Below are 26,654 nucleotides of genomic sequence, written 5' to 3'. Positions count from 1 at the left end.
AACTACTAAACTGTCAGGTAAAAATGAACATACAGAAATACATGAAAGTTATGAGAGAGAGCCTTTTCAAGTTCAATATGTGTGAGCAGTTTAGTCAGTCCCCACCTCCACTCTTTCCCCGTAAGTTTCCTTTACAAGTTTCTTTTTGAAGGTTACCGATGCACCTTCTTCTGCCATGTTGTCAGACAGCTCACTCCAGAACAATGTCTCAATGACTGCTTTTGTTTGCACCAACTGCATGTTTATCAGCAAGAATAAAACAATGCTTCTTGAACTATTTTTACAACACGGATACAGAAGAGTCTGGAAACACAATGTTAGTCACAAACAGAATCAAGTCAAGTCAAGTCAAGTCAAGTCAAGTTTATTCGTCACATACACATACGAGATGTGCAGTGAAATGAAAAGTGGCAATGCTCGCGGACTTTGTGCAAAAAGACAAACAAACAAACAACCAAACAAACTACAAACAGAATGGAACAGAATCACATTATTTTACATATTAAATATTGTGGGCGGAAGGAAAAAGGGAAAAAAACAGCAATTTAAAAAAAAAGCAGTAGAGTGGTACAGTGAAAGTTAGTCCCTGGTGAGATAGAAGTTTACAGTCCTAATGGCCTCTGGGAAGAAACTCCTTCTCATCCTCTCCGTTCTCACAGCATGGCAACGGAGGCGTTTGCCTGACCGTAGCAGCTGGAACAGTCCGTTGCAGGGGTGGAAGGGGTCTCCCATGATTTCCCATGAATCAATCAAGCTTTGAATCTCAGACGTGAGATTTCAGACTTGTGGCCCTACCAACTCTATGTACACTGTCACAATCCCCTCCACTGTCCTACCCCTTACTCTGACCATGGAACCCATCAATTGTTATAATACTAACGAGGGCGGCACGGTGGCGCAGCGGAAGAGTTGCTCCAACACAGTGCCAGAGACCCAGGTTCAATCCTGACTACAGGTGCTGTCTGTACAGCGTTTGTACCTTCTCCCTGTAACCAAATGGGTTTTCTCCAGGTGCTCCAGTTTCCTCCCACACTCCACATGATCAATGTTCAGCATGGAATCAGTGGGCTGAAGGGCCTCTTTCCACACTGTATCACTAATCCAAACTAAACTAAACTTAAAGTGTTGATCAGAAAGGAAAAGGCAGTAATACTACAATTACAAACCAGAAAACACAAGTTGGGCAGACTCGATCCCTCAAAGGAGCACAGGCCAGGCCATCTTCTGGTGCTTGCTCTGAATTGGAGGATGGATAGCATGTACGGAGGAAGAACAGAAAAGGAAAGAGGAGGAAAGAAGGGGAGCGTCCTATATTGTTTGTGTTATAGTAATGATATGGATGCAAGTGTAGGTGGCAGAAGTCACCAAAATTGGTGGTGTAGTGGATATTGAAGAAGGTTAGTCTAAGGTTACCACGGGGTATATTTCAACTTGGAAAGTGGGCGAGTGAATGATAGATGGAGTGTAACTTGGACAAATGCAAGGTAATGCATTTTAGAAAGTTAAATCAGGCCAGAATGTACATGATGAATGGCAGAATCCTGGGGACTATTGATGAACAGAGAGCCTCGGGGTACAAGTACCTAGTTCTCTGACAATGGGAACACAGTTAGACATAGTGGTGAGGAAGGTGTATGGTGTGCTTGCCTTCATCAACTGAGGCACTGGATATCAAAGTTGGAACGTCATGTTGGTCAAAATGTTGGTTAAGCTGAAATTGGAGTATTGTGTGCAGTTCTGGCCACAGCATTGAAGAAAGGACATGGTCTAACTAGAGAGCCTGCAGAAAAGATTCACAAAGATACCTGGATTAGACGTCTTGAATTATGAGGAGAGATTGGATAAGCTGGGAGGTTGAGAGGTGACATGATAGTGGTATGTAAATTTATGAAAGACATGGCTAGGGTAGATAGCCCATGTCTGTTTCACATGGGAGTGGTATCTAAAACACGAGGGCATAGGTTTATGGTGAAAGGGAAGAGTTTTAAAGATCAGAAGGGTAAATTAGTAGTTGATATATGTAATGAATAGTCAGTGGAGGCAGGAACACTAACAACATTTAAGTAACATCTGGGCAGGGAATTGAATGAGCAGGGATTAGAGAGACATGGACTGAATGCAGGAAAGCAAGAATAGTAGAGATAGGCATAATGGTCAGCATGGGCAAAGTGGATCAAAGGACCTGTTGCTACGTTGTATAACTCTATAACGTCTGCCTACTCGGCACTTATCCAGTCTTTCTTTAAATATATTATACATGCATCTCAACCAAACCACGTGCTAGCAAGTTCTACATTCTCACCATTTCTTGGTGAAGAATTTTCTCCGGAATCTTGCACCAGAATTATTGGTGACTGACTTATATTTTAAGCCACCTTGCAATGAACACATGGGAACAAATCCACATATACTTTAGGTAGACAAAAAGTGCTGGAGAAACTCAGCGGGTGAGGCAGCATCTATGGAGCAACGGAAATAGGCAACGTTTCGGGTCGAAACCCTTCCTCAGACTGATGAGGTGGGGGGGGGAGGGGGGGGGGGGGGGGGGGGGGAGAAAGGAAGATGTGACATACATTTTCCAGCATCTGCAGTTCCTTCTTAACCACATATACTTTATCAAACTTATCCATATTTTTACAAAGAGCTATCAAAACAACTTTCAGACGACTCCTTTCTCGAGGAAAAACTATGGATTTCTAATTGATTAGTTAGACCAAAGAGTTACCGTCAGATAGAAAAGTTAGAAGGGACTTTACAACCTTATGGATTAGGAGGGCCAAGGTTTTCTTTTGGGAATTTGTGAGTGTCTTCCTGGTAGACACATGCAGCATGGAAACAGGTCTCACAACCCATCAAGCCTACGCTGACTATCAACCATCCATTGACTCCAATAACATAGTGAACACATTTCATTCTCTCCACATTCCCTTCAACTCCCTCCCCAGGTTCTATCACTACCCACAAGGGGGCAATTTAAATGACCAATTATCCTGCCAACCTGAACATGTATGGCTTGTGGGAGGTAGCAGGAGCATCTGGAGAATATCCATGCAGTCACAGGAGGAAGATGCACACTCCCCATGGACAACACCGGAGGGCAGGATCGAACCGGGCTCGCTGGATCGCTGGGGCACACTCACTCATTGTTTACAGATTCCCCCACCTTGATTCAAGCGCTGACGTCCATTGAGAAGTACTGCAGGAAATGTTATCCTACCAAATCTACGTCCGGGCTATCACGAGAGACTGAGTCTCACAGCCTGAAAACCAACAGCGTCAGTTTGGAAAATGGCAGCAAGAACTCAGAGTTCAGAAGGCAATAAATCTCAGGCAATGAGAGTAGACATAAAGATGGGAAACAGCTGAGGTGCCTATGGGTACCGCAATATCGCCTTTATCCTCTTTCACATTTTTAGACTGAATTTTTAGGTTATTTTTGGTTAGTGATACAGTGGAAACAGGCCCGATACTGCCCATCGAGCACCCATTCACACTAGTTCTATGTTATCCCATTTAAACATCCACTCCCTATACACTAGGGGCAATTTACAAAGCCTACAAAACTGCACATCTTTGGAAGTAAGAGGAAACTCATGCATCACGGGGAAACATGCAAACTCCACACAGACAGCACCCGAGGTTAGGATCGAACCCGGGTCTCTGGTGCTGTGAGTTAGCAGCTATACCAGATGCACCACTTTGGCAACTGTGTGCCTTGCTGAAGGAAACAATGATTGACGTGTGCTGAACTGGTCGTCAGATATCTATGTATGTGAAGACGATAAATACTTGGCTGAGGAACACGATGTCCCTTCAGAGAATGTTGCATTTGAAAAGTTGGAGCTCATGTAGTTAACAGCAGATCGGACAAAGGTCTTCAATAGAAGAAGGGTTCCATTCTGATAAATCAAATAATATTGGTAGGCACGAGAAGTGAAGAATGTAGTGGAATTAAACGTCGAATGAGTCGGACTTACAACCAGAATGGATAGGATATTATCTGAGAAGTGAACATGACTGGTTCTGGACTCGCCCAATGTTGGGGAGGTCATTTAAGACTGAGGTGAGAAAAAACATTTTCACCCAGAGAGTTGTGAATTTATGGAATTCCCTGCCACAGAGGGCAGTGGAGGCCAAATCACTGGATGGATTTAAGAGAGAGTTAGATAGAGCTCTAGGGGCTAGTGGAGTCAAGGGATATGGGGAGAAGGCAGGCACGGGTTATTAATAGGGGACGATCAGCCATGATCACAATGAATGGCGGTGCTGGCTCGAAGGACCGAATGGTCTCCTCCTGCACCTATTTTCTATGTTTCTATGTTTCAATGTAACATGAAAGTGGTAACGAATATGATATTAAAGGACAAGAGAAAGTAAACAAAGTAGAGTCTTAGTGGGATGCAGCACAGAAACAGGCTCTTTGCATCAACCAAATCCGTGTCACTTTTCTTTCTCTCCACATCCACAACGTTCCCTAAGATGCACACACTCAGATGCACATACAACAAAAATCGTCTCTACAGCAACATCACAGTGACCAACGCACGCTGAGAAAACCCACGTGGTCACAGGGAGAACATGCAAACTCCACAGTCAAGGTCAAGATTGAACCGGGGACCCCAGCTTCAATGTGGCAGCTCTAACAGCTCCGTCACTGTGTCACACATAACGACTAATAAAGGAAAGGGACAGCAACGGGAGTTGGATTGGATACGGAGGAATATTAAAGGGATAGGTGACTGAGCAGGAGAATAGTTTACACTGGACTGCTCAATTGTGGAGAGTGAGCAAGAGGGTGGAATTAGAACTGAATGGAATATTAGAAGCTATGTGATATGAAAAGATGAGTGAAATTGGTTTTGATATGGTATTGAAAGTCTGCAATTTGAATAAGTGGCAGTCTGAGATCACTCGACAAGACGCCTGGGCTTCTGTAAGGAGTGAACAAAGAAGGACTCAAATTACATGGAGTATGGGGTTTAAGTAGGTGACTTGGATTAGAGGAAACCATGTCTGGTTCAAGATACCAGCCACGTTGAAGACAATGGCCAGTTCATGATCTGATACATTATAAATGAACAGGCAAAATGTTTCCCTTCAAATCATTGCTTTAACCTATATAGTAATGAGGTGAAAAATGGAGCAGTGTTCTTTAGTCCTTCTGGTTTGTCGACAATGATCAGCTTATGGACTAGATATTATTCAACATCAGACACTGCCCCTAGCTTCTACCTAGTGCTCCTTCATCACGTAATTGCATTTGCACAACTTTCTTCCATACGTACCTTGAGTTAGTAATAATCTACTGGTCCCAGAACTTAAATTAAACAATTGTCACTTGCTGAAGAAGCGTTCAATTGATTCAATGATCTCAAAACCAAAACACTTGCAGAATCAATTTCTATCTATTCCACCCGCGGCACCTTACTGCTACAAGTGTTGGATGTTGGCCGGTTAATTTATTTTTCTCCCTGGCCTTTTGCCACCTTGCTCTCCTGTCCTGAGGATGTTAACCAGTTGTGGAGGAGGCCCAGGGCCATTTCGCAGTACAGACTTCCATTGCCATTAAGCAGGCTCAAGTTGTCGGAAAATGTTTGAATGTCAGACGCCACTTGGCTTTGCATTTCGTGCTTGGGCCTACACCAAAGTGTTCCCGGGCTATTGACCTACATCAGGCGTCAGGCGTCACAAATCTAGTCTGTTCCCACCCCATCATCACACCAAATCATTCCCAGCAGGAGTTGCTGGCTAAAGATTGGGAGATGCTGATTTGGACGAGTATTCACTCCTCCTTCACCCAGTACAGAGGAACTGCTGAGTACAGTCCTGAGTCCATTCCTGAGAACTGTCCGTCAACCAATTTTTCTGTAAATCAGCAACATCCATTTTGTACGACTCCTGTAATTAATTTCATTGACTATATATTCTATGTTCACTCTAACATCACTCCTAAACAAAGTAATGGAACCATGGAATAAAGCATCCAAAAAAAGGCACAAACTGCTGGAGTAAGTCAGCAGGTCAGGCAGCATCTCTGAAGACATGGATAAGTTGTCAAGTCAAGTCAAGTCAAGTCAAGTTTATTCGTCACATACACATACGAGATGTGCAGTGAAATGAAAAGTGGCAATGCTCGCGGACTTTGTGCAAAAAGACAAACAAACAAACAACCAAACAAACTACAAACAGAATGGAACAGAATCACATATTCTTTTACATATTAAATATTGTGGGCGGAAGGAAAAAGGGAAAAAAACAGCAATTTAAAACAGCAATGTAACGTTTCGGGTCGGGACCCTTCTTCAGTCCCAACCCAAAACACCACATGCCATGTTCTCCAAAGATGCTGCCTGACCCATTGAATTCCTCCAACGCCGTGTGTATTTTTTTTTGTGAACCAGCACCTGCAGTTTCTTTTTTCTGGATACTGCATCTAGTTGTCAATTAATACCGTCAAATGTTTGTATGAATATTACTGTCTGGAAACATTCCTTAAAAATATTTATGGGAGAATTTGTGTGAAATTGGTTTTCCGTGAGTCTGGTCTTCCATAACCCGATAGCCTCCGTACTTCCATCTCAAGATGGAACGCTGATGGATCATCGAGAGAAAGGAGTTTGGAGGCTCCCGTGGCTGACTAGCCACAACCACTGCCTGAAGCAGGGCCAACTATAATTTTGTGGTTCCTCAGAACTGGCCCCTCTCTGTTGGCCGTGGGTTGCAGGACACAGCTCAGAATTGCACACGACTTTGGTATGTGTAGAAAAGGATTCAAGCTGACTGGCCTCAACATAAACTTCGGCAGAAGACGATTTATTGTCCGAGCATATTGGATGCAGCTTTTATGATTATTACTGCTAGGCTCAACTGTTGGCCCTCTAGCATTTCATCTCGGTCAATATTTCAGACATCCGTTGTGTGAAAAGCACTCACCCGAATATTCTAATTTTCACCCATACATGTATAAAACAATCTGGGATCTGTGAATAGTGTTTATGAAGTCGGAAGGGAAAATCAGTTTTAACCCCTGGCTGGAGGACTAGTCACCAGAGGCACGGAATGAAAATAATTGGCAGACCAGTCAGAGGGGAGGACATGATCTAGACACCTGCCATCCAATCTCTGGGAGGGGCAAGAGTTGAGGAGGAACGGCAGCCCGCATGAACAATAGGTATTGAAAAGGAGTGAATTAAAAGCAAATGACAAAGCCACAACTCCTACTGATCATGCAACGTCTTTAGGCCTTGTAAAAGGCTCCTGGACTGCGTGCAGGCAAGCTATTACTCATCCCGCGGCGCGGCCTCTCGCGTCCGTGGGTCACAGTTTCGGTTGTGCATACCTTCTCTCTCTCCTCGAGCCCACAAGGGGACTTTCACCCCACCCTCTAAATCGATGGCAGCGTGACCTGAGCGAAACTGCAGGCGATTGCCACCGCTCCCCTCAGCGGCCACTGATGTCACCGTGCCCACAATAGAGGACGCAAAGTGCAGGAGTAACTCAGCGGGACAGGCAGCATCTCTGGAGAACATGGATAGGCGATGTTTCGGGTCGGGAACCTTCTTCAGAAAAAGGATCCATCACCCACATACGTTCCACAGAGATGCTGCCTAACTCGCTGAGTTGCTCTCGCACTCTGTGTCCCTTTGTGCCGAGCACTTTTTGTAAATCAGCATCTGCGGTTCCTTGTTTGTACTTTCTTCCTACGATAGCCCAGTCTGAACGAACCATGGGGCCAGCTGCACATATACCACCCATATCCGACAGGGCGATCTCATATTCCTCCCCTTCCCCCACAGCTCAGTGGCACTCGCCTTTTCAGATACTTATTTCAGTCCTTTCACAAAATTAATCTGCTTCCAGCACCCTTTCAAACAATGGCAACACAATGTCGACCAAATCCTACCCATTTTCTGATTGAGTCCTGGACCTGAAAATTCAGCCGTTTTCCTTTCCACAAGATGCTGCCTGACCTGCCTGAGTGTGTCTTGCATTTGTTTTGCTTTTATTCCCGCTTTTCACCATCTGCACTTCTTTTGATTTATCTCTCCCCTTTGGTACTTTGCACAGAATTCCCCCTTTCTTCTTTATCAACACCTTTTTGTGCACACGGGATATTTATTAACAGAGAAGAAAAAAAAGAATCGTGGCATTGTGCTGTTCACAGAATTGGTATCCAAAGTATTGATTGCACAATCTAAATGAAACACACAGTGACAACAGAAATCCAAGTGAGTGGAGAATAAAGCCTGCCTCAACATGTCGAGAGAAATAGTCATAATAGAAAAACCTGTACCTAATATACTCAGCCTACAAATCATCTCTTGCTGACATTTATGTGGAGGCCAGTGGGCTTGAATCTTTCCCTACTCATAACAGACCAGTGTACGCTCCTGAAATGCCTCTTCTCAACCAGCACATAGGGCTTAGAAACTTTAAACTGTTTCAAACTCCGGAGTGCTGTTGCAAAAATTTACTCTTGAGACGAGACAATTTGATAACACCACCTAAAGTGGGTTTTAACTGACTTTGCACCGATGTGCCTCCATTTGCAGAGAATAAAAGGGTTTTCCTCCCATTAATCCCCCCACCCCACCCCCACGGGTTGCACCATCTTGTAGCTCGACATCTGGGACTGTCAGGAATTTCATTCTTGAGTGGGTTTAGGTTTGATTCGAGTTAATTTGCAGTATTGATGGCATTAAATCTCCAAGATGAATGGATAGACTGACAACGGAGTTATACTCATTCTCCACTTATCAACACAAGGTCTGTGGAAGGCAGGGAGAGCAGAGGGAATTATCCCAGGGATTTGTTTTGTGTGTGTGTGTGTGTGTGTCCCCCAACCCCATCCCCACTTTTCTTGTTAGGGCTGAACTAATTTTGGCAAGGAACCTGAGGCAGACTGAACTTTCTGACGTCTCCAATAGACTAACTGCACGCCCGGTCTTGATCAGAAACATCACTCAGAAAGCCGAATCGAAAGTTATTCAAAGGTCCTGAGTGCATTATCCAGTTTTCGACCGGGGTGCAATTAAGATAAGACCCAAACTCCCCCCCCCAAAAAACACAACGATATGGCAAACAACTTCATCCATCCACACAGTAAAACCCGGGGCACACCCAAAGCTGGAGCGAGCGCCAGGCAAGCTCCTTCGACGCAGGGGGAGCCTGCATAGCCCACATTAAAACCGAGGCAGGGTTAAACGTGGCAAGCTGTGAATGAAATGACAAACACCTCAAAATCGCATCGGCAACCACAGAAAATAAAGGGTGCCATGTCCTCAGAGCCATATTTCAGCATTGCTCCCGGACACACACAGCAGACTTTCAGGCACCGACACTGAATTGAAGGGTGGGGGGGGGGGGGGGGGGGGGGGGGATCATCACCTTTCTTTCTCCCACCACCCCCCACCCCCCACCACCCCCCACCCTCAGTGTGCAGGGGCTGGCGGCTGCGGGGACGGCAAGGGAAAAGCAGGAGGCTTACCTGTAAAAGGTCGAAGGGGGTCCCTCTCGTAGCCCAAAGCTGCTGCAGCTGCTCTGCTCGTTCTCCATGTAGTACGGGACCTGTTGCCCGTGAGCCACGAAGGAGGAGAGCTGGGGAGCCGTCTGCAAGAAGACCAGCGGGCTCGGGGACATGCTGTTGAGGGAGTGAAGACCTCCAATGTTGCTGGAGCCATGCGAGTCGGTGGAGGCTGCATAGCCCAGGCTGGTTGGGTTGTACAAGGTGGCAGCGGCTGCAAACTCATAACCACCCTCCGGGTAATTCATCGTCCCCGCTCGATTTTTTTCCACGTAGATTTCATTCAGAGGTCCATCGCCACTTATAGGCAACTGCAGAGTTTGCCTGCCGAAAGTGTCCAACTCGCTGGTCTGGATCTTCTGAAGCAGAGCAATCGCAGGTGATTTGTGATGGAGCGGGATTGCCATGACCAGCATCCAGAGGAGGAGAGGACAAACAAATGATCGGCGCTGCTCTGGGTGTCACAGGCTGACACCGTCGCCTCTCGGCTCGCTCTTCATATCAATTGACCAACCTAGAGAGGAAGAAAACCTCACAGTCAGGAGAAGACGAGTACTACAGCGCACAGCACGGATGACAGGGCTTCAGAAACACTACGACTGCTCTGCTGCTGTGCGTGAAGAGGAGGAGGATACGAGTGAGAGAGTGCAGGCAGAGGAACACATTCAAACTTCAGACCAAGTCCTTCTCATCTGAACTAATAAGCATTACAAAGGCATTGGCAGCCAGCCAAAAAAAAAGAAGGTCGTCGTACATTGGCACTCGTTTTACCTCTCACCACAGGCTTACACACTTTAAAAGTAATGCTGCACTGATTTAAGTGTTTCACCAAAGATTAAAGGCTGGTTTACGTGTGTGCCTTGGTCAGGCTGCGTTCTGTCGCGATAGCACGAGGGAAAGAGATTGATTCCAGTTTTATTCCATCGCCTCACCTGAAGGTGCAAAAGCCAGGAAAGATGTTCCAACCCCAGCAACCGGATCCCGCCGGATTTCCCGCGCTCTCGCACACACTTATTGTGCTGTGATTTTTTTCCCCTCCCGAGGCAACCGGCCCCACTCGCTCTCAGCACGCCATCCGAGCTACCAGCCGCCCGGTCTTCATGCTGGAAGCAATCAGAGTCAAATCTTCATTTCATTCTTTTCAGGATGCACCCGCGCTGATGTGTTACTACAGTGCGCGCAGAGTGTGATATCTCCCTGGAATTCCTCCCGTTCCTTCAGTCCGGTATACCTGAGCTTTTCCCCGCTATAGTGCACTGTTGGTCTTAATTGTTTGCTTTCATGTTTAACATCTGGGTCAGCCTTAAAGTGGCCGGGGCTTCAATGGTTGATTTATTAATAATGTAATAGCTTCAATAAATCAGCACCAAGAACTGACTACAGAAGATGCCTGCTGTCTAATTTATGCTATAACCCCCCCACATCCCCACCCCGCACATTGCCAGACACCCGTGTCTCACCTCAGTCGCAGGAGAAACTCACGGCCAGTGCCGCACTCACCAGCCAAAGCCCCACTTCCACCAGGTTTAAGGTAAAAGCATATATATTACTGACAGTCAATTGCCACGTATTAAAATGCTTGCTTCCACTTGTGCGAGAGTCACGAACTAAGGGAGGTAGGAAAGTTGAGGAAGTTGTCTCGACCTGAAACGCCACCTATTCCTTTTCTCCAGAAATGCTGCCTGACCTGCTGAGTTAGTCCAGCTTCTTGTGTCGAGCTGGTCATCAGGTGCATGGAAATTCCTTCCCTCAGAGGTTTGCGAATCTCCAGAGGTGGCTTCGCCTGAGGGTGGTGGGGGCCGGTTCATTCAATGTATTTGAGGTGGAGTTAGATTAATGTTTGAAAAGATCAAGGGATTGAGAGGTGGAGGGAACTGGTAGCGAAGTTGGGTTGAGGCCAGCGTACATCAGCTATGACCATATTGAGTGCTTGGGGCAGGCCTGAGGGGCCGAGTGGCCTGCTCCTATTACTACTTTTTTGCGTTTGAACAGCACTATTTGTGACAGAAATTACGAGGCAAAGAAAAGAGTTGGGCTCTGTCTCCGAGATTAAGGGGACAATCCGTCCTGCACTATGTGTAGGAAAGTACAGCAGATGCTGGTTTAAATCAAACATAGACCCGTTTAGGGTCGAGACCCATTCCTTCTCTCCAGAGATGCTGCCTGACCCGCTGAGTTACACCAGCATTTTGTGTCGACCTTCCTACACTATGTTCATTCTGCATTAAAGCAAACATGCTTCCCTTCCGCTAACCTCCCACCAGCATTAATGGTGGACAATTCCCAGATTGCCAAGTGTAGGGGAAATGGAGCGGTGACAAGCCTGGCATTTGGAAGCTCATTTCTGTAAATCTGACCACCCCTTGCAGCACAATATGTCAATGGCAAACAATGTTCTGACATACAACTAGCATGTGCCTAATACTTTCTCTGTAATGTTTTAAGGCACGTTCTCTGATAAAATATGACAGCCACACACTGGGAGAAAGTTGGCCCAAAACTTGGGTAAGGCAGGAGATTTTACGGAGCATTTTACGGATGAGAAAGACGAGTGTTACAATTAACGGGCAAGGCAGCTGATGAAACTAATGACGGAATGAAAGGAAAAAGGGGGTAGAAAAGTGTTTTGAATTGGAAAGGCGTTCAGAGTTCAGAGTTTTGACCACAGGGTTCAGTAGGGCCAGAGGAAGTTACACAGGGGGAGAGGGCTGAGGCATTGGTGGAGACTGAGGAGTTGAGAACCTGCTAACGTCAAGGTGTTCTTGGATCAGGAGCCAACGTCGGCCAGTTGCGCAGGTGGAAGGATTGATCCGAACTTGATCTCCGTCCAAAGCCGCAGAGGCTGAAATGTGAGTGGGGAATAAAAGCCACGCGGAATGCAGGCAATTTTTTTTTTTTAACATATTGCAATTTTGAGCTGCTCTCAATAATTCTAAGCTTTGCAAAGTTAGTGAAAAACCAGAACATGGTCGTGTTTCATTTGGCACGCCAATGAATTAACCATGTAATCGGGTCAGTCAAAGTGCCCTCCAAAGTTCGATGCAACAAGATCCCGTAAAACAGCAAAAACCTGTCAAAATTATTTCAGCAATCTTAAATGAAGTATTAATATTGGCTGGAACAATTCATTAGATCTCTCTCTCATAGAGCCATGAATTTGTGCATTCTCCAGTTTAGCACCTCAAATATAGCAGCTTCTGTTCCCCCATCAACACGGACCATTGTGGCTCCCACTTTTCTTGAGTCGTTGGTGCCGGCTGTGATTTGTTTTGGACCTTTTCATACCCTCCAGTTTCCCTCTCCCCCGACTCTCAGTCCGAAGATGGTTCTCGACCCCAAACGTCACCCATTCCTTTTCTCCAGAGATGCTGCCTGACCCGGTTAGTTACTCCAGCGTTTTAGTGTCTATCTTCATTGCAGAGCGACCATCAGCCTAGATAACCATGCACCAGGTCTCTGATACAGGAAGTTGAACCCACATCCCCCTGACTGAGAGGATAGTGTGTTTACCACCGAGACAAATTAAAGCTTGGACTCACTGAGAAGGAACTATCACAGTTGTCGAGTGAGAATGAAGCATTAGGTATTTTACTCTCTGATATTGTCAAGCTCAATGATCTGGAAATTGTGAAGTATCAGCAAAGATGAGGGTGGCAGATCCTCTCATACATCTACATGTTGGCCAGAGCTGGGGCCTAGCGTTCAGACTGGGGGAGCAGGAGAAAAATTCAAAAATTATGATTGATTCTAAACCAATTTCAAGAGCCAAACGCCAGCTGTGGGGTACTTTGATCTTTCAGAGTTTGGGTGGGGGGGGGGGGGGGGGGGGGGGGGGGATGTAAGACCTAAGATTCGATTTATTTTGGAAGAAGGGGGCGGACAATTTGGAGGCAAGAAGATTGATTACTGGCACCTTGTTGCTTAAATGTTCCTGCATTTCGGAGGGCGAAACCGCAACTGGCACTCCGAAACTCCTGCCAATTCTCCCTTTGTTGTTTTTTCTGTTGCGCTGAGCAAACAATGAACCATTTTTTGGATGTATAAGGCTTTCCTTCTCGACGCAGTTTAACAAGGCAGTTTAACAAGGCTGACCGACCGCAAGATGCTGTTGATCGGAGACAAGTCCGAGAAGAAATTGTATGAAACACACGCCAGCTTTCTCCTCCGTCGCCCCCTCCCCAAACTCAAAGCATCATTAGGGGTGGCACGATAGTGCAGCGGTAGAGTTGTTGCCTTACAGCGCCAGAGACCTGGGTTTGATTCTGACTACGGATGCTGTCTGTATGGAGTTTGTATGTTCTCTCTGTGACTGCGTGGGTTTTCTCCGGGTGCTCCGGTTTCCCCACATACTCCAAAAAGGTACAGATGTGTAGGTTAATTGGCCTTGGTAAAAATTAGTACATTTTCCCTAGTGTGTAGGATAGTGCCTGTGATTGCTGGTTTTGGATGTGGACTCCGTGGCCTGAAGGGCCTGGTTCCATGCTGTATCTCTAAAATCCAAAAGTCCAAATCACCTAGCCATGTTTTCCAGAGATGCTGCCTGACTTGCCTGACTTATTCCAGAACTTTGTGTCCTTTTGTGTATTAACCAGCATCTGCAGTTCCTTATTTCTTGTTCCTTGTTTCTCCAAGTTCACTGCCCATGGCTTGAGATGGAGTCCGAGGGTGACACTTTAGAAACCAAACCAATTGTTTTTCTATCGAGCACAGAGGCACATGAGGTAGGGCAAGGAATGAATTACCAGAACAGAATGGCTGTAACTAACATGAAGTACAGAGCAGGCTGAGATCTATACTGTAGAAAAGAGACTTCAGAGTGCCTTACAAATCATGAAATAATTTAATCAATAAGACATTGGGAAGGTGTTAACACAGAGTCCAATATTTAGAAAGTAAATATAAGGTTGTCATTAATAAATGTAGTAAAGAGTTTGGGACAAACTTCTTGCCTAAAAGAGTGGTGAGAATGTAGAACCTGCTACCACATATAGTGGTTGAGATGAAGAGAATCAACACACTTAAAGGAAAGCTAATTAAGTGAAAGAGAGAGACTGAGTGGCAGAGTGGCACAGCAAGTGGAGTCCCAGCCACAGCCCCAGCGACTTGGGTTCAATCCTGACCTCAGGTATTGTCTGTGTGGAATTCATCATTCCCTTCACACTCCTCAAAGAGGTGTGGATTGGTAGATTGATTGGCCACCATAAATTGCCCCACGTGTACAGAAGTGGTAGAATCTGTGGGGAAGTTGATGAGGTTATTGATTGGTAACTTGATGCGATTATTGACCTGAGGTTGATAAACATAGTGACTGGGTTGCATCCCGTCCCACTTCGACAACTCAAACTTCCCAGGGATGAAGAAGCTTACAAAAAGTGGCGAACACTGCCTGGTCCATCACGGGTACTGACCTCCCCACCAACGATCTATAGGAGGCGCTGTCTGAAAAAGGAAGCCAACATTATCAAGGACTCAGACCACCCTGGTCACACTACCAATTTAACTATTGCCATCGGGAAGAAGGTATAGGAGTCTGAAAACTGTAACGTCCAGGTTCACGAACAGCCTCTTCCCAACTACCACTACCAAATTGAACGCTACAAACTCCAACTAAACTCCGAACTACAAACTGACTTGGTTGCACCAGGGACTTGGGGATTTGTTTTATTTTGCACTTTATTGAGCATTTTTTATCTATTGAACTTAACTTTTGTTTTTCTATATTATCTGTTGAGTACCAAGTTATCTCTCGCATCCAATACAAACGGAAAATAAATTTGTTTTGAAAGATAGAATTATTTTTTTTTTTAAATCATTCACTTAGACATCTCAGTACAAATAACTTGTCAGATATTTTCTAAAAACCTTTTTTGCAGCAGCATTATTACCTTTACTTTATGTCCTTAGAAACAACAGCAAGGTAGCACCCACTCAGCTGCTGTTAATAGCTGAAATGAACAGAAACAAAATACTCCAAGAAATAGTGTGGTTTCACAGCAGAATCAGTCCCAAACGGCCGTACATTAATCAGAAACCAAATGAACTTACAGGAACTTGGACATCTAGTCAGAACTCAAAATGAAAATCAAAGGAGCCCAGTGTGTACTAGTTTCCTGTCCTCACCTCTGTCATTAACCTCTATAGATTTGAAATCCATTTAGTCACAGAAGGCACTCTCTCTTGATTAAAAAAGAATCAGTAGCTTATGAATGTGTTTTTGCAATCTCCACGCTTCATGAAAGAACAATATGCTTTTCACAACCATTGCAGGACACAAAGAATTCTCTGGAGTTCATGTAATCTAATTAAGGTGGGACTGTAGAAAATGCATTTAGAACAGACAGATCCCATCCAAAAGCAAAAAAAGAATGAGGCAGCGATCAGTTTATGTCCTCAGTGTGTCCTCAGCATTGCAGCCAAGAAGGTTCGGAAAAAGATGTATGGGTCCTTGTCAATGTTTCACCCCAGACAGCTGTGTAAGAGGGGACATTTCGCTATGCGTGTTGTTCCCAGGGATGCACATTGAGACAATCATCAGCTGCTGAAGGAAGATCATCACCTCAGTGAAAGATGTACTTTGGCCTTCCTCTGTAAGGAGATGTTTGCAAGTGAAAGCTGCCATATTCCAGGCTGCAGGAGTATGTGTAGCCTCTGCAAAGGCTCTATGGGGGGAAAAAACAAAGTCTATGGTCCAGCTGCCACTACACACAGAGGGGCTGTGCCCCGTGTAACAGCACCTCAAACACTCCACAGTTAGTTAAGGAAGTGGCAGTGAAAGATTCCAATAAAATGCATTGAATTGATGGTACTAAAGGAAGACGTTCATCGATTGTATTCCCTGTGTAAATTATCAATAGGTACTGTATATTCTTGCAATAAACAAAACTTTGAAAGAAACATGCCTAGTGCTGCAGCTTACGTTAGAAGACAGGCCATCACATAGATCCTGCCTCACACCTTCCTTAAGCTACGCACAGACAGTAAGAGAGGGAACTGACAACAGGCCCTCCATCAAGGAACACAGGTTTCCTGTTTGAAGTAGGATCCCAACCTGAAATGTTGTCTGTCCATTCCCTCCCCAGATGCTGTCTGGCCCATTGAATTCCTCCAGCAGTTCATGTTTTGCTGAAGATTCCAGCATCTGCAGTTCCTTGTGTCTCGTTTCTGTCTTCCTGCCGAGACTCGATATTTCCATATGATAGAGAAGGTGGCCATTTGGCCCATTGAGTTCCATTCCAGCTCATGGAGCAATCACACCGTCCCTATTGCTTTATTCCTATACTTCCCTCTGCTTCCCACATTCCTATCAAAGCCCTGCAGATTCCACAGCCCATCTGCATGAGGAGCAATTTACAACCGGTGGCTAAGTCTTCAACTCTCACTTCTTTGAGACGCGGGAGGAAAGCAGAGCACTGAGTCGGTGAACAAGGCTGGCAACTGATGAAGAGGAAGAACCCCCAAAGAACAAAATGGCTGCCGAGATCTCCAAAACACGCAACAAAAAGCAATAGATGTCACCGTCAGACACCGGCAGCTGCCCTTTATCAGTGGATGAAACAACACAAGGAAATCAGGTCTGCAGGCGAAAGAAGTGGTGGCATAAAATAAATGGAGCCAGTTTTACCTCAGCTCCGGGCATTGAACGGCAATGCGACGCTGAGTGCATCACAGTGCGTGGAATTCGGTAGTGATATATAGCCGAACGCAACCAAGCTCTGGGACACTGGAAGCAGCGACTTGTAACAACAGATTGAGGAGTCAACACTGATTGAGAACCAACCTCTCTCCTGGACAACACCACCAGCCTCAAGGCAGTGGCTTTACCACCCTTATCCCAGGGATTGATCATTGCCACCAGATTCAAGAATCACTTCTTAAATGGTCCACCCCCCCCCTTATGCTAGGGTGTAGTCCCAATCTCCCAACCTACCTCATTACAGCCCTTGCACTTTTTTAAATCTGTGCTTTCAATGTAACTGTAAAACTATAAAGCTGTAACATTATATTCTGCACGCTAGTGTACTCTAGAGTCCACTCCAACCATTGAATATCTGTACACACTGCCACTGTCACCTCTACACACTAGGGTCAATTTACAGAAGCCAATTAATCTACAAACCAGCACCTCTTTGGATTGTGGGGGAGAAACCTCAGCATCCGGAGAAAACCCACGCGGTTACAGGGAGAACGTACATACTCTGCACAGACAGAACCTGCAGTCATGGATCAAACCCAGGTCTCTGACGTCGTATGGCAGCAACCCTACTGCTGCGCCACTGTGCCGCACTTAACGCCATTGTATTTTTCTCTTTTCACTTGCACAGTATTTGGCTCGATTGTACTCCTGCATTGTATGATTTGACTGGATAGCATGCAAACATTTTGACTGTATTTCGGTACATGTGACAATAATAAACCACTACCCACAACGTACCTCAGCTCAGCACGAGTGTAACAGTTTCCATGCACTCTGGGCATGCTGGAACAGAGTTACTGACTGAGGAGACTTGAGACTGTTTATTCACAATACAATGGATTTAAAGGTCACATCTATTAATGTGCACCATGTTAAAATCACACGTGATCCTCGGACCTTGAGATACACAGCCATGGTCAAGGCCACCACTGTTTCCAGAAGTGTGGCTTACTACCTCAGCAACTTCTGACAGTCGTCACAATGGTGACCCCAAGGGCCACGGGTCAGTTCCGGCCAGGGGATCCTGCAGCAGGTAGACAGCATCACCGTCGCTGCAGCCAGAGAGGTGGTCACGCAACTGTGCAGCCAATATCCCGTCTGATCGATCTGTGCTGAAATGCGACTGAGGCGGTGAAAAGTGCCAAGCTGTGCACAGTATTGGTACTGGTGTATTAAGGGCCTGTCCCACGAGCATGCGACTGCATGCGGCAAGCGCGACCAAACCAGAAGTGGGGGCTGCACAGAGGTCGAGTGATCCCGTACGAGTTGACGTTTGAGCGAAGTCCACGGGAAGTTCGCGCTAGGCGTACGCCGTCAAGACGCTGCGTACGGCATCGAGACGGTGTGTATGGCGTCGAAACAGTGCATACGCCCGTCGAGGCGCTGCGTACGGCGTCAATGCGGCTGCGGGCCGGCTGGCCGTTGCTGCGCGGGAATATTTGGACAGTGTCAGTTTTTCGGAGCCCCGCGCTATGTCGGGACCAGCTCCGCACAACTCCATACGGCTCTGGCGATCGAAGTGGGACCGGCCCCGCGAGGCCGTACGGTTCAAGCGACCACGTTAGGTCACGCTTGCCGCATGCAGTCGCATGCTCGTTGGACAGGCCCTTTATGATCATGTGTGCCAAAAAACAGCGGAAAAACTCTGCTCACTACCCAGTCAAATCGTAGAGAAAGAGAAAAATACCAAAGTGCACAATATAGTGTAACATCATTAGAGTGCAATGGATACAATGGGGTAAATTCAGAGATCGGCCTGATGATATCGGCCGGGGAGATTGGAAGCTGAGGGTGAAACTGCTGACCCCAAAAATCTATTGTGGAACTGAACCAGATTTCACAGATTGGAGCAGAGACCAAGGTGAACATCAAGAGCTCTTCATCCTCAAAGGTGTTTGGAAAGTTTAAATGGGCTCGAGAGAAATGAGGCAACTGCAAAAAAGCCTGCAGGATTTGCTGCTGCTGCTGCAGTCGAAGAGGGTGGATGTGGAAGAGGAACTCCAAGAAGCAAGGAACGGGAAAGCCTCTCATTTGGTCTCAGAGCCTCCCAGTATCATCTGATCCAGATGAAATGTGTAGAAAAGAACTGCAGATGCTGGTTCTGCAGATGCGGAGACTCTGAAGTCTCCGGTCTGAAGAAAGGTCTCAATCCGAAACGTCACCTATTCCTTTTCTCCTGGGATGCTGTCTGACCCGCTGAGTTACTCCAGCATTTTGTGTCTGTCATCTTATCCAGAATCAGCTCTGTGAAGCAGGATGAGATAAGCATGCAACTATTCTTCCAGAAGGTTCACAGAGGATGCTTTGTGATCACCCCTGAGTGAAGAGGTCTCGCTAGGTTCAGCAAGATCCTCACAACTGAATCTATAAAAGACTGACAAATCCACCTGTACCCAAAACTTCCTGACCTCGATGGTTGCAAACAGCAGCAGGCAGGTGACTCTAGGCTCTGGATAAGCTGAGCAGATCTCCATATTCTTTGGACACAAGTAAAACTCCAGAAGCGACGGCTTAATAACCATGTGTTCAAAAGGGAACTGCAGATGCTGGAATATCGAAGGTACACAAAATTGCTGGGGAAACTCAGCGGGTGCAGCAGCATCTATGGAGCGAAGGAAATAGGCGACGTTTCGGGCCGAAACCCTTCTTCAGACTTAATAACCATGTCTGACAACCTTCCAAGGATGTTCTTGGCTTCGGTCCATTGGGTTGGACTGTCCCCCACCAGCTGTCTCTTGTAGGAACATCTGTGCAGGATAAACACCTTTGACCATGTCCATCAGGCACAGAATGTCATTAGTTTAATTCAGAGATACTGCGTGGAATCACAAGCTTCAGCCCACCAAGTCCACCCTGACCATCAACCACCAATTCACATGTTCTATGTATCTAGAGTTTGAAGAAGTGTCCTGATCTGAAACGTCACCTAGCCACGTTCTCCAGGAATGCTGCCTGACCTGCTGAGTTACTGCAGCATTTAGTGCCTCTCTATGTTATCCCACTTTGTCCCCCAGCCCCGTCACACTAGGGGGCCATTTTACAGAGGCCAATTAACCCGGACACCCGCACGTCTTTGGGAAGGGGGGAGGAAACCAGAGCACCTGGAGGAAACCCACGTGATCACAGGGAGAAGTTGCAAACTCTACACAGACAGCACCCGAGGTCAGGATTGGACCCGGGTTTCTGGCAGCAGCTCTACCCGGACTGCAGATGAAATGGAGATGGCGGATCATGTTGGATGGTTTTCCAAGCAGGTCGTCAAAATCATTGGCAATAAAACTTTGTTATCAGAAGTCTCAAACGCCCATCAAGACCTTAACTGGCCAGTGATGAGACAGGCCCTCCTTGTTAGATCCTTCATGCACAGCTGATATTTCAGTGGCACAACACACTGCCTTCAGGGTGGCTTCTCCTTCTGGATGGTACATATATTTGCCAGAGGATGTCTGGCTTAAAGTGAGAAATATAACAAATGAAAGAAATCATGGTTCATACCGCTGACATGAAAGCTGGCAAAAACATTTTCTCTAATTTCAAGTAACCCCTGCATTCCCTCTCTTCTCTCCCCCCACCCCCACTCTAGCCATCCCACTAGTTGCACTGTTCGCATCCTGTGTCCCTTCATTATCACCTCTTCCCCAGCCAACAATGGGCCATTATGGGCAGCACCCTGACCTGCTCATCTGTGGCCGGCCCTGGTTTGTTCTGGCCTTTTCCATCTTCCCATTCCCCTCCTCACTCCACCCCCACTTTCAGTTTGAAGAAGGGTTCTGACCCGAAACGTCACCCATCCTTTTTTCCAGAGATGCTGCCTGAACCACTGCGTTACTCCAGCACATTGTGTCTATCTTCGGTGTAAATCAGCATCTGCAGTTCCTTCCTTACACTTATAGTGTGATTTGACTGGCCAGCAAACAACACATGCATTTCACTGTATCTCTGTACACGTGATAATAAAGAGACCTTTAAACTGTTGAAAGAAAGCCAGTGATCTTTGTCAAGGTTCATTCCATGCAGCTGTGCCACAAGGACGTGCTCCATGGCCTGTATCTAGAAACACACGCACCAAGGCAAGTATCAATTGTTGCTGGTAGATCCTTGATTCAGTGAGAGACAAACTTAGGTCTACCTGAAACCTGTTGGTCTTCTAGTGCAGGGAGATGTCCGGAAGGGAATGTTGCCAGCTGGCACATTCCAGGGTGTAGGAATATGTGCTGAGGAATTCACTGGAGCACAGCACAGCCACCGGGGTGGCACAGTGGCACAGCGGTGGAGTTGCTGCCTTACAGTGCCAGAGACCCTGGTTCGATCCTGACCACAGTCTGTGCTGTCTGAATGGAGTTTGTATATTCTCCCCTTGACCTGCAAGGGTTTTCTCTGGGTCCTCCGGTTTCCTCCCACACTCCAAAGACACACCGGTTTGTAGGTTAATTGACTTTGGTAAAATTGTAAATTGTCCCTAGTGCATGTGTACGATAGTGTTGGTGTGCTGGTCGGTGCGGATTCGGTGGGCCGAAGGGCCTGTTTCCATGCTGTAACTGAACTTAACTAAACTAAACTAAACTAAATCACAAAGGCCCGATACGGAAGGGCCAGGCAGCCAGTGGCCACTGAGGGGCAAGATCCAGTGAAACAGCCTCTCAAACCCATTGCTGATTCAAGTTCAAGTTCAAGTTCAAGTTCAAGTGAGTTTATTGTCATGTGTCCCTGATAGGACAATGAAATTCTTGCTTTGCTTCAGCACACAGAACATAGTAGGCATTTACTACAAAACAGATCAGTGTGTCCATATACCACAATATAAATATATACACACATGAATAAATAAACTGATAAAGTGCAAATAGCAGATTTGGGCCACCAATAATCATAGTTTTGTCCGAGCCAGGTTTAATATCCTGATGGCTGTGATTGAACGTTTTGAAATGAAAAATGGATGCATAATGTAAATATTATAGCCGATGTACCGACATATGATAGGTACAGTGAATGAAGGCAGCACGCTGTCCTGTATTGTATACTGATATTTCATGAATAGACTATCTTTTTGGAAAAATGTATTTCCCTCTTGGTCTGAATGAGTAATGTGATGCCACAAAACAGGAATCTATACACACCACAGTGACCTGACGGATTTAGCACTGAGTTACAAACTGATAGACCTCTGCCATGGGGCTTGGAAATTTATAAAGTGTGACTAAATAAATTGAGTGTCACTGTTAATTTTAGTTCTGTTGGTTCATTGTTCCCTTCATTTGGATGTTAAGGTTTCCACAACACTATTTCAAAGAAGAGCTGAGGATTTTACCCCTCAGGCCAAGTTTCTGGTAACTGATTTACTGGAGGGATCACATTGGATATGCATAAATTATCCACATTTTAATAGAAGTTGTACTTAGGATTGGCAACTGTCCCGTATTAGCCGGGACACCCCGTATATCGGGCTACATTGATTTGTCCCATACGGGACTGCCCTTGTCCCGTATTTGACTGCTACTAGTATGTAACTAGGATGTAACTAGTAGAGTGGATAAGGGGGAACCAGTGGATGTGTTATATCTGGACAAAAGTTAACGGGTCCATTTCAGAATGGCAGGCAGTGACTAGTGGGGTACCGCAAGGCTCAGTGCTGGGACCCCAGCTATTTACAATATATATTAATGATCTGGATGAGGGAATTGAATGCAACATCTCCAAGTTTGCGGATGACACGAAGCTGGGGGGCAGTGTTAGCTGTGAGGAGGATGCTAGGAGGCTGCAAGGTGATTTGGATTGGTTGGGTGAGTGGGCAAATGCATGGCAGATGCAGTACAATGTGGATAAATGTGAGGTTATCCACTTTGGTGGCAAAAACAGGAAAGTAGACTATTATCTGAATGGTGGCCGATTAGGAAAAGGGGAGATGCAACGAGACCTGGGTGTCATGGTACACCAGTCATTGAAAGTAGGCATGCAGGTGCAGCAGGCAGTGACGAAAGCAAATTATATGTTAGCATTCATAGCAAAAGGATTTGAGTATAAGAGCAGGGAGGTTCTACTGCAGTTGTACAGGGTCTTGGTGAGACCACACCTGGAGTATTGCGTACAGTTTTGGTGTCCTAATCTGAGGAAAGACATTCTTGCCATAGAGGGAGTACAGAGAAGGTTCACCAGACTGATTCCTGGGATGGCAGCACTTTCATATGAAGAAAGACTGGATAGACCCGGCTTGTACTCGCTAGAATTTAGGAGATTGAGGGGGGATCTTATAGAAACGTACAAAATTCTTACGGGGTTGGACAGGCTAGATGCAGGAAGATTATTCCCGATGTTGGGGAAGTCCAGAACAAGGGGTCACAGTTTAAGGATAAGAGGGAAGTCTTTTAGGACCGAGATGAGAAAACATTTTTTACACAGAGAGTGGTGAATCTGTGGAATTCTCTGCTACAGAAGGTAGTTGAGGCCAGTTCATTGGCTATATTTAAGAGGGAGTTAGATGTGGCCCTTGTGGCTAAAGGGATTAGAGGGTATGGAGACAAGGCAGGTATGGGATACTGAGTTGGATGATCAGCCATGATCATATTGAATGGCGGTGCAGGCTCGAAGGGCCGAATGGCCTACTCCTGCACCTATTTTCTATGTTTCTATGTTTACTACTCGGGTCGAGGGGACTGTCGGGTCAGAGCGCCGCGTATGGCCCCACCTCACCCGTCCCGACGTAGTGCAGCCCATGGAGTGCAGCAGCAACAGCGCCTCACCCGTGGGGCACCGTCGGTCACCAGCCCGGCCAGCTGTCCGACCTTCGCTTACCGCCGACATCACCACCTCTCCTTCTCATGGCCGATCATTGGTTCATGAGTTGGATGGGGTGAAGGGCCAAAACTCCTCAGCTGGCCCACCAACTGATTCACCCAGCCACACCCGGGCCAACTCATCATTCACCCAGCCACACCCGGGCCAACTCATCATTCACCCAGCCACGGCCGAGTTGGTCAACGAATTGCCGTCAAAATTTGTCCCTTATTTTGACCTTTTGTCCCTTATTTGGGAGTGAGAAAGTTGGCAACCCTAGCTGCACTTGGTGAAGGCTATTTGACGGTGTCCTGAGGTCAAGGAAGGTGCTATGTAAATGCAAGATATTCCTTGTCGTTTTCTTCCAAAGCTTTTTTTTTACTGAAGTCACATTCCAGAGGATCACACTACTGTTTCATGGAATATTCACAGACGCATATTCCCAAAAGAGCAAGATTGTATCTGAAGGAGTGTGTGTCTCGACCCGAAACGTCACCCATTCCTTCTCTCCAGAGATGCGGCTTGTCCCTGTCACTATTCACTGACATTCTGGGCCAATATGTTTCTCTCAATCACCATTACTAAAATAGATCATCTCACATAGACCTCCCTGTTTTTGCCTCTAGTCAGAATTGGTTATGGTTCAAAAGTACCTCATTCATTGTAAACTGCTCAATGCACAGTGCACTCCGAAAATATTCAGACCCCTTCACTTTTTCCACAAATTGTTACGTTACAGCCTTATTTTAAATTGGATTAAATTCTTTTTTTTTTATCATCAATCTACACACAATACTCCAGAAAGAAGAAGCAAAAACAGGTGTTTAGAATTTTTTTTGCAACGTAATTAAATAATTAAATAACCAAAATATCATATTTACATAAGTATTCAGACCCTTTGCTATGACACTCAAAATTGAGCTTAGGTTCATCCCGTTTCCATTGATTATCCTTGAGATGTTTCTACAACTTGATTGGAGTCCACCAGTGGTAAATTAAATTGATTGGACGCGATTTAGAAAGGCACACACTTGTCTATATAAGGTCCCACAGTTGACAGTGCATGTCAGAGTAAAAACCAAGCCATGAAGATGAAGGAATTATCCGTAGACCTCCGAGAGAGGATTTTGTTGAGACACAGATCTGGGGAATGGTATAAAACAATTTCTGCAGCATTGCAGGTCCCGAAGAGCACAGTGGCCTCCGTCATTCTTAAATGGAAGAACTTCAAATGGAACCTTCAAATGGACTCTTCATTGAGCCGGCTGATCGGCCAAACTGAGCAATTGGGGGAGAAGGGCCGTGGTCAGGGAGGGACCAAGAATCTGATGGGCACTCTGACAGAGCTCCAGAGTGTGGAGATGGGAGAACCTTCCAAAGGACAACTATATCTGCAGCACTCCACCAATCAGGCCTTTCTGGTTTAGTGGCCAGACGGAAGCCACTCCTCAGTAAAAGGCACATGACAGCTCGCTTGAAGTTTGCCAAAAGGCATGAGAAACAAGATTCTCTGGTCTGCTGAAACCAAGATTGAACTCTTTGGCCTGAATGCCAAGCGTCACGTCTGGAGGAAACCAGGCACCACTCATCACCTGGCCAATACCATACCTACAGTGAAGCATGGTGGTGGCAGCATCATGCTATGGGGATGTTGTTCAGCGGCAGGAACTTGGAGACTAGTCAGGATCGAGGGAAAGATGAACGGAGCAAAGTACAGAGAGATCCTTGATGAAAACCTGCTCCAGAGCGTTCTGGACCTCAGACTGGTGCGGAGGTTCACCTTCCAACAGGACAACAACCCTAAGCACACAGCCAAGACAACACAGGAGTGGCTTTGTGACAAGTCTGTGAATGTCCTTGAGTGGCCCAGCCAGTGACCGGACTTGAACCCGATCGAACATCTCTGGAGGGACCTGAAAATGGCTGTGCATCGACGCTCCCCATCCAACCTGACAGAGCTTGAGAGGATCTGCAGAGAAGAATGGGAGAAATTACCCAAATACAGGTGTGCCAAGCTTGTAGCGTCATACCCAAGAAGACTTGAGGCTGTAATCGCTGCCAAAGGTGCCTCAACAAAGTACTGAGTAAAGGGTCTGAATACTTATGTAAATGTGATATTACAGTTATTTCTTTTTAATTACTTTGCAAAAAATTCTAAACACCTGTTTTCGCTTTTTTATTATGGGGTATTGTGTGTAGATTGATGATGAAAAAAAAGAATTTAATCCATTTTAGAATAAGGCTGTAACGTAACAAAATGTGGAAAAAGTGAAGGGGTCTGAATACTTTCTGTAGTGGGTTTTATCTTTTGTGTTCATTAAAGGACTTAACAGGAGGACATTCCAAATGGCAAAGTTCTCCCTAAATAGACAAGGGTGAAAGTTACAGTTGTGGACAACACAGAAAAGACCATTGGTCCTAACTAGTCAAAGTCAGCCGTTGCATGCCACCCCACCCCACTTTGTTGATCTCTTTCAGGTTTATCCCTCAAAATGTTAGAGTCCAGCAGCATGAAGCAGATATCAGCATGCCCACCTCACTACACCCTTCAATTTCCAGCCATTGGTCCCAGTGGCAAGGAAATCAAAAACATTCCAAATTGATGGCAGTGAGAGGGTCCTCTGAGAGGCAACTCTGTTTACTGGAGGATATGATGGGATTAATCAG

At 46.0% G+C, this 26,654-nt stretch overlaps 1 protein-coding gene across 2 annotated transcripts in view; it reads right to left on the bottom strand.

The window, feature by feature from the left end:
* The window catches only part of esr1 (estrogen receptor 1), a 141,451-nt gene extending 131,219 nt beyond the window's left edge, over nt 1–10,232 (bottom strand). For both annotated transcript variants that reach the window (XM_033026167.1, XM_033026168.1), the window contains exon 1: nt 9,488–10,232. In XM_033026167.1, coding sequence (XP_032882058.1) covers nt 9,488–9,939 — 452 coding nt within the window. In that variant the 5' untranslated portion in view covers nt 9,940–10,232. The remainder of the gene's footprint in view (nt 1–9,487) is intronic.
* Between the last annotated feature and the right edge of the window lie 16,422 nt (nt 10,233–26,654).

Source organism: Amblyraja radiata, chromosome 8, assembly GCF_010909765.2.
Source record: "Amblyraja radiata isolate CabotCenter1 chromosome 8, sAmbRad1.1.pri, whole genome shotgun sequence".
In the NCBI taxonomy this organism is placed as follows: domain Eukaryota; kingdom Metazoa; phylum Chordata; class Chondrichthyes; order Rajiformes; family Rajidae; genus Amblyraja; species Amblyraja radiata.
The sequence above is the reverse complement of the archived record's forward strand: the minus strand, read 5'-3'. Positions and strand labels throughout refer to the sequence as shown.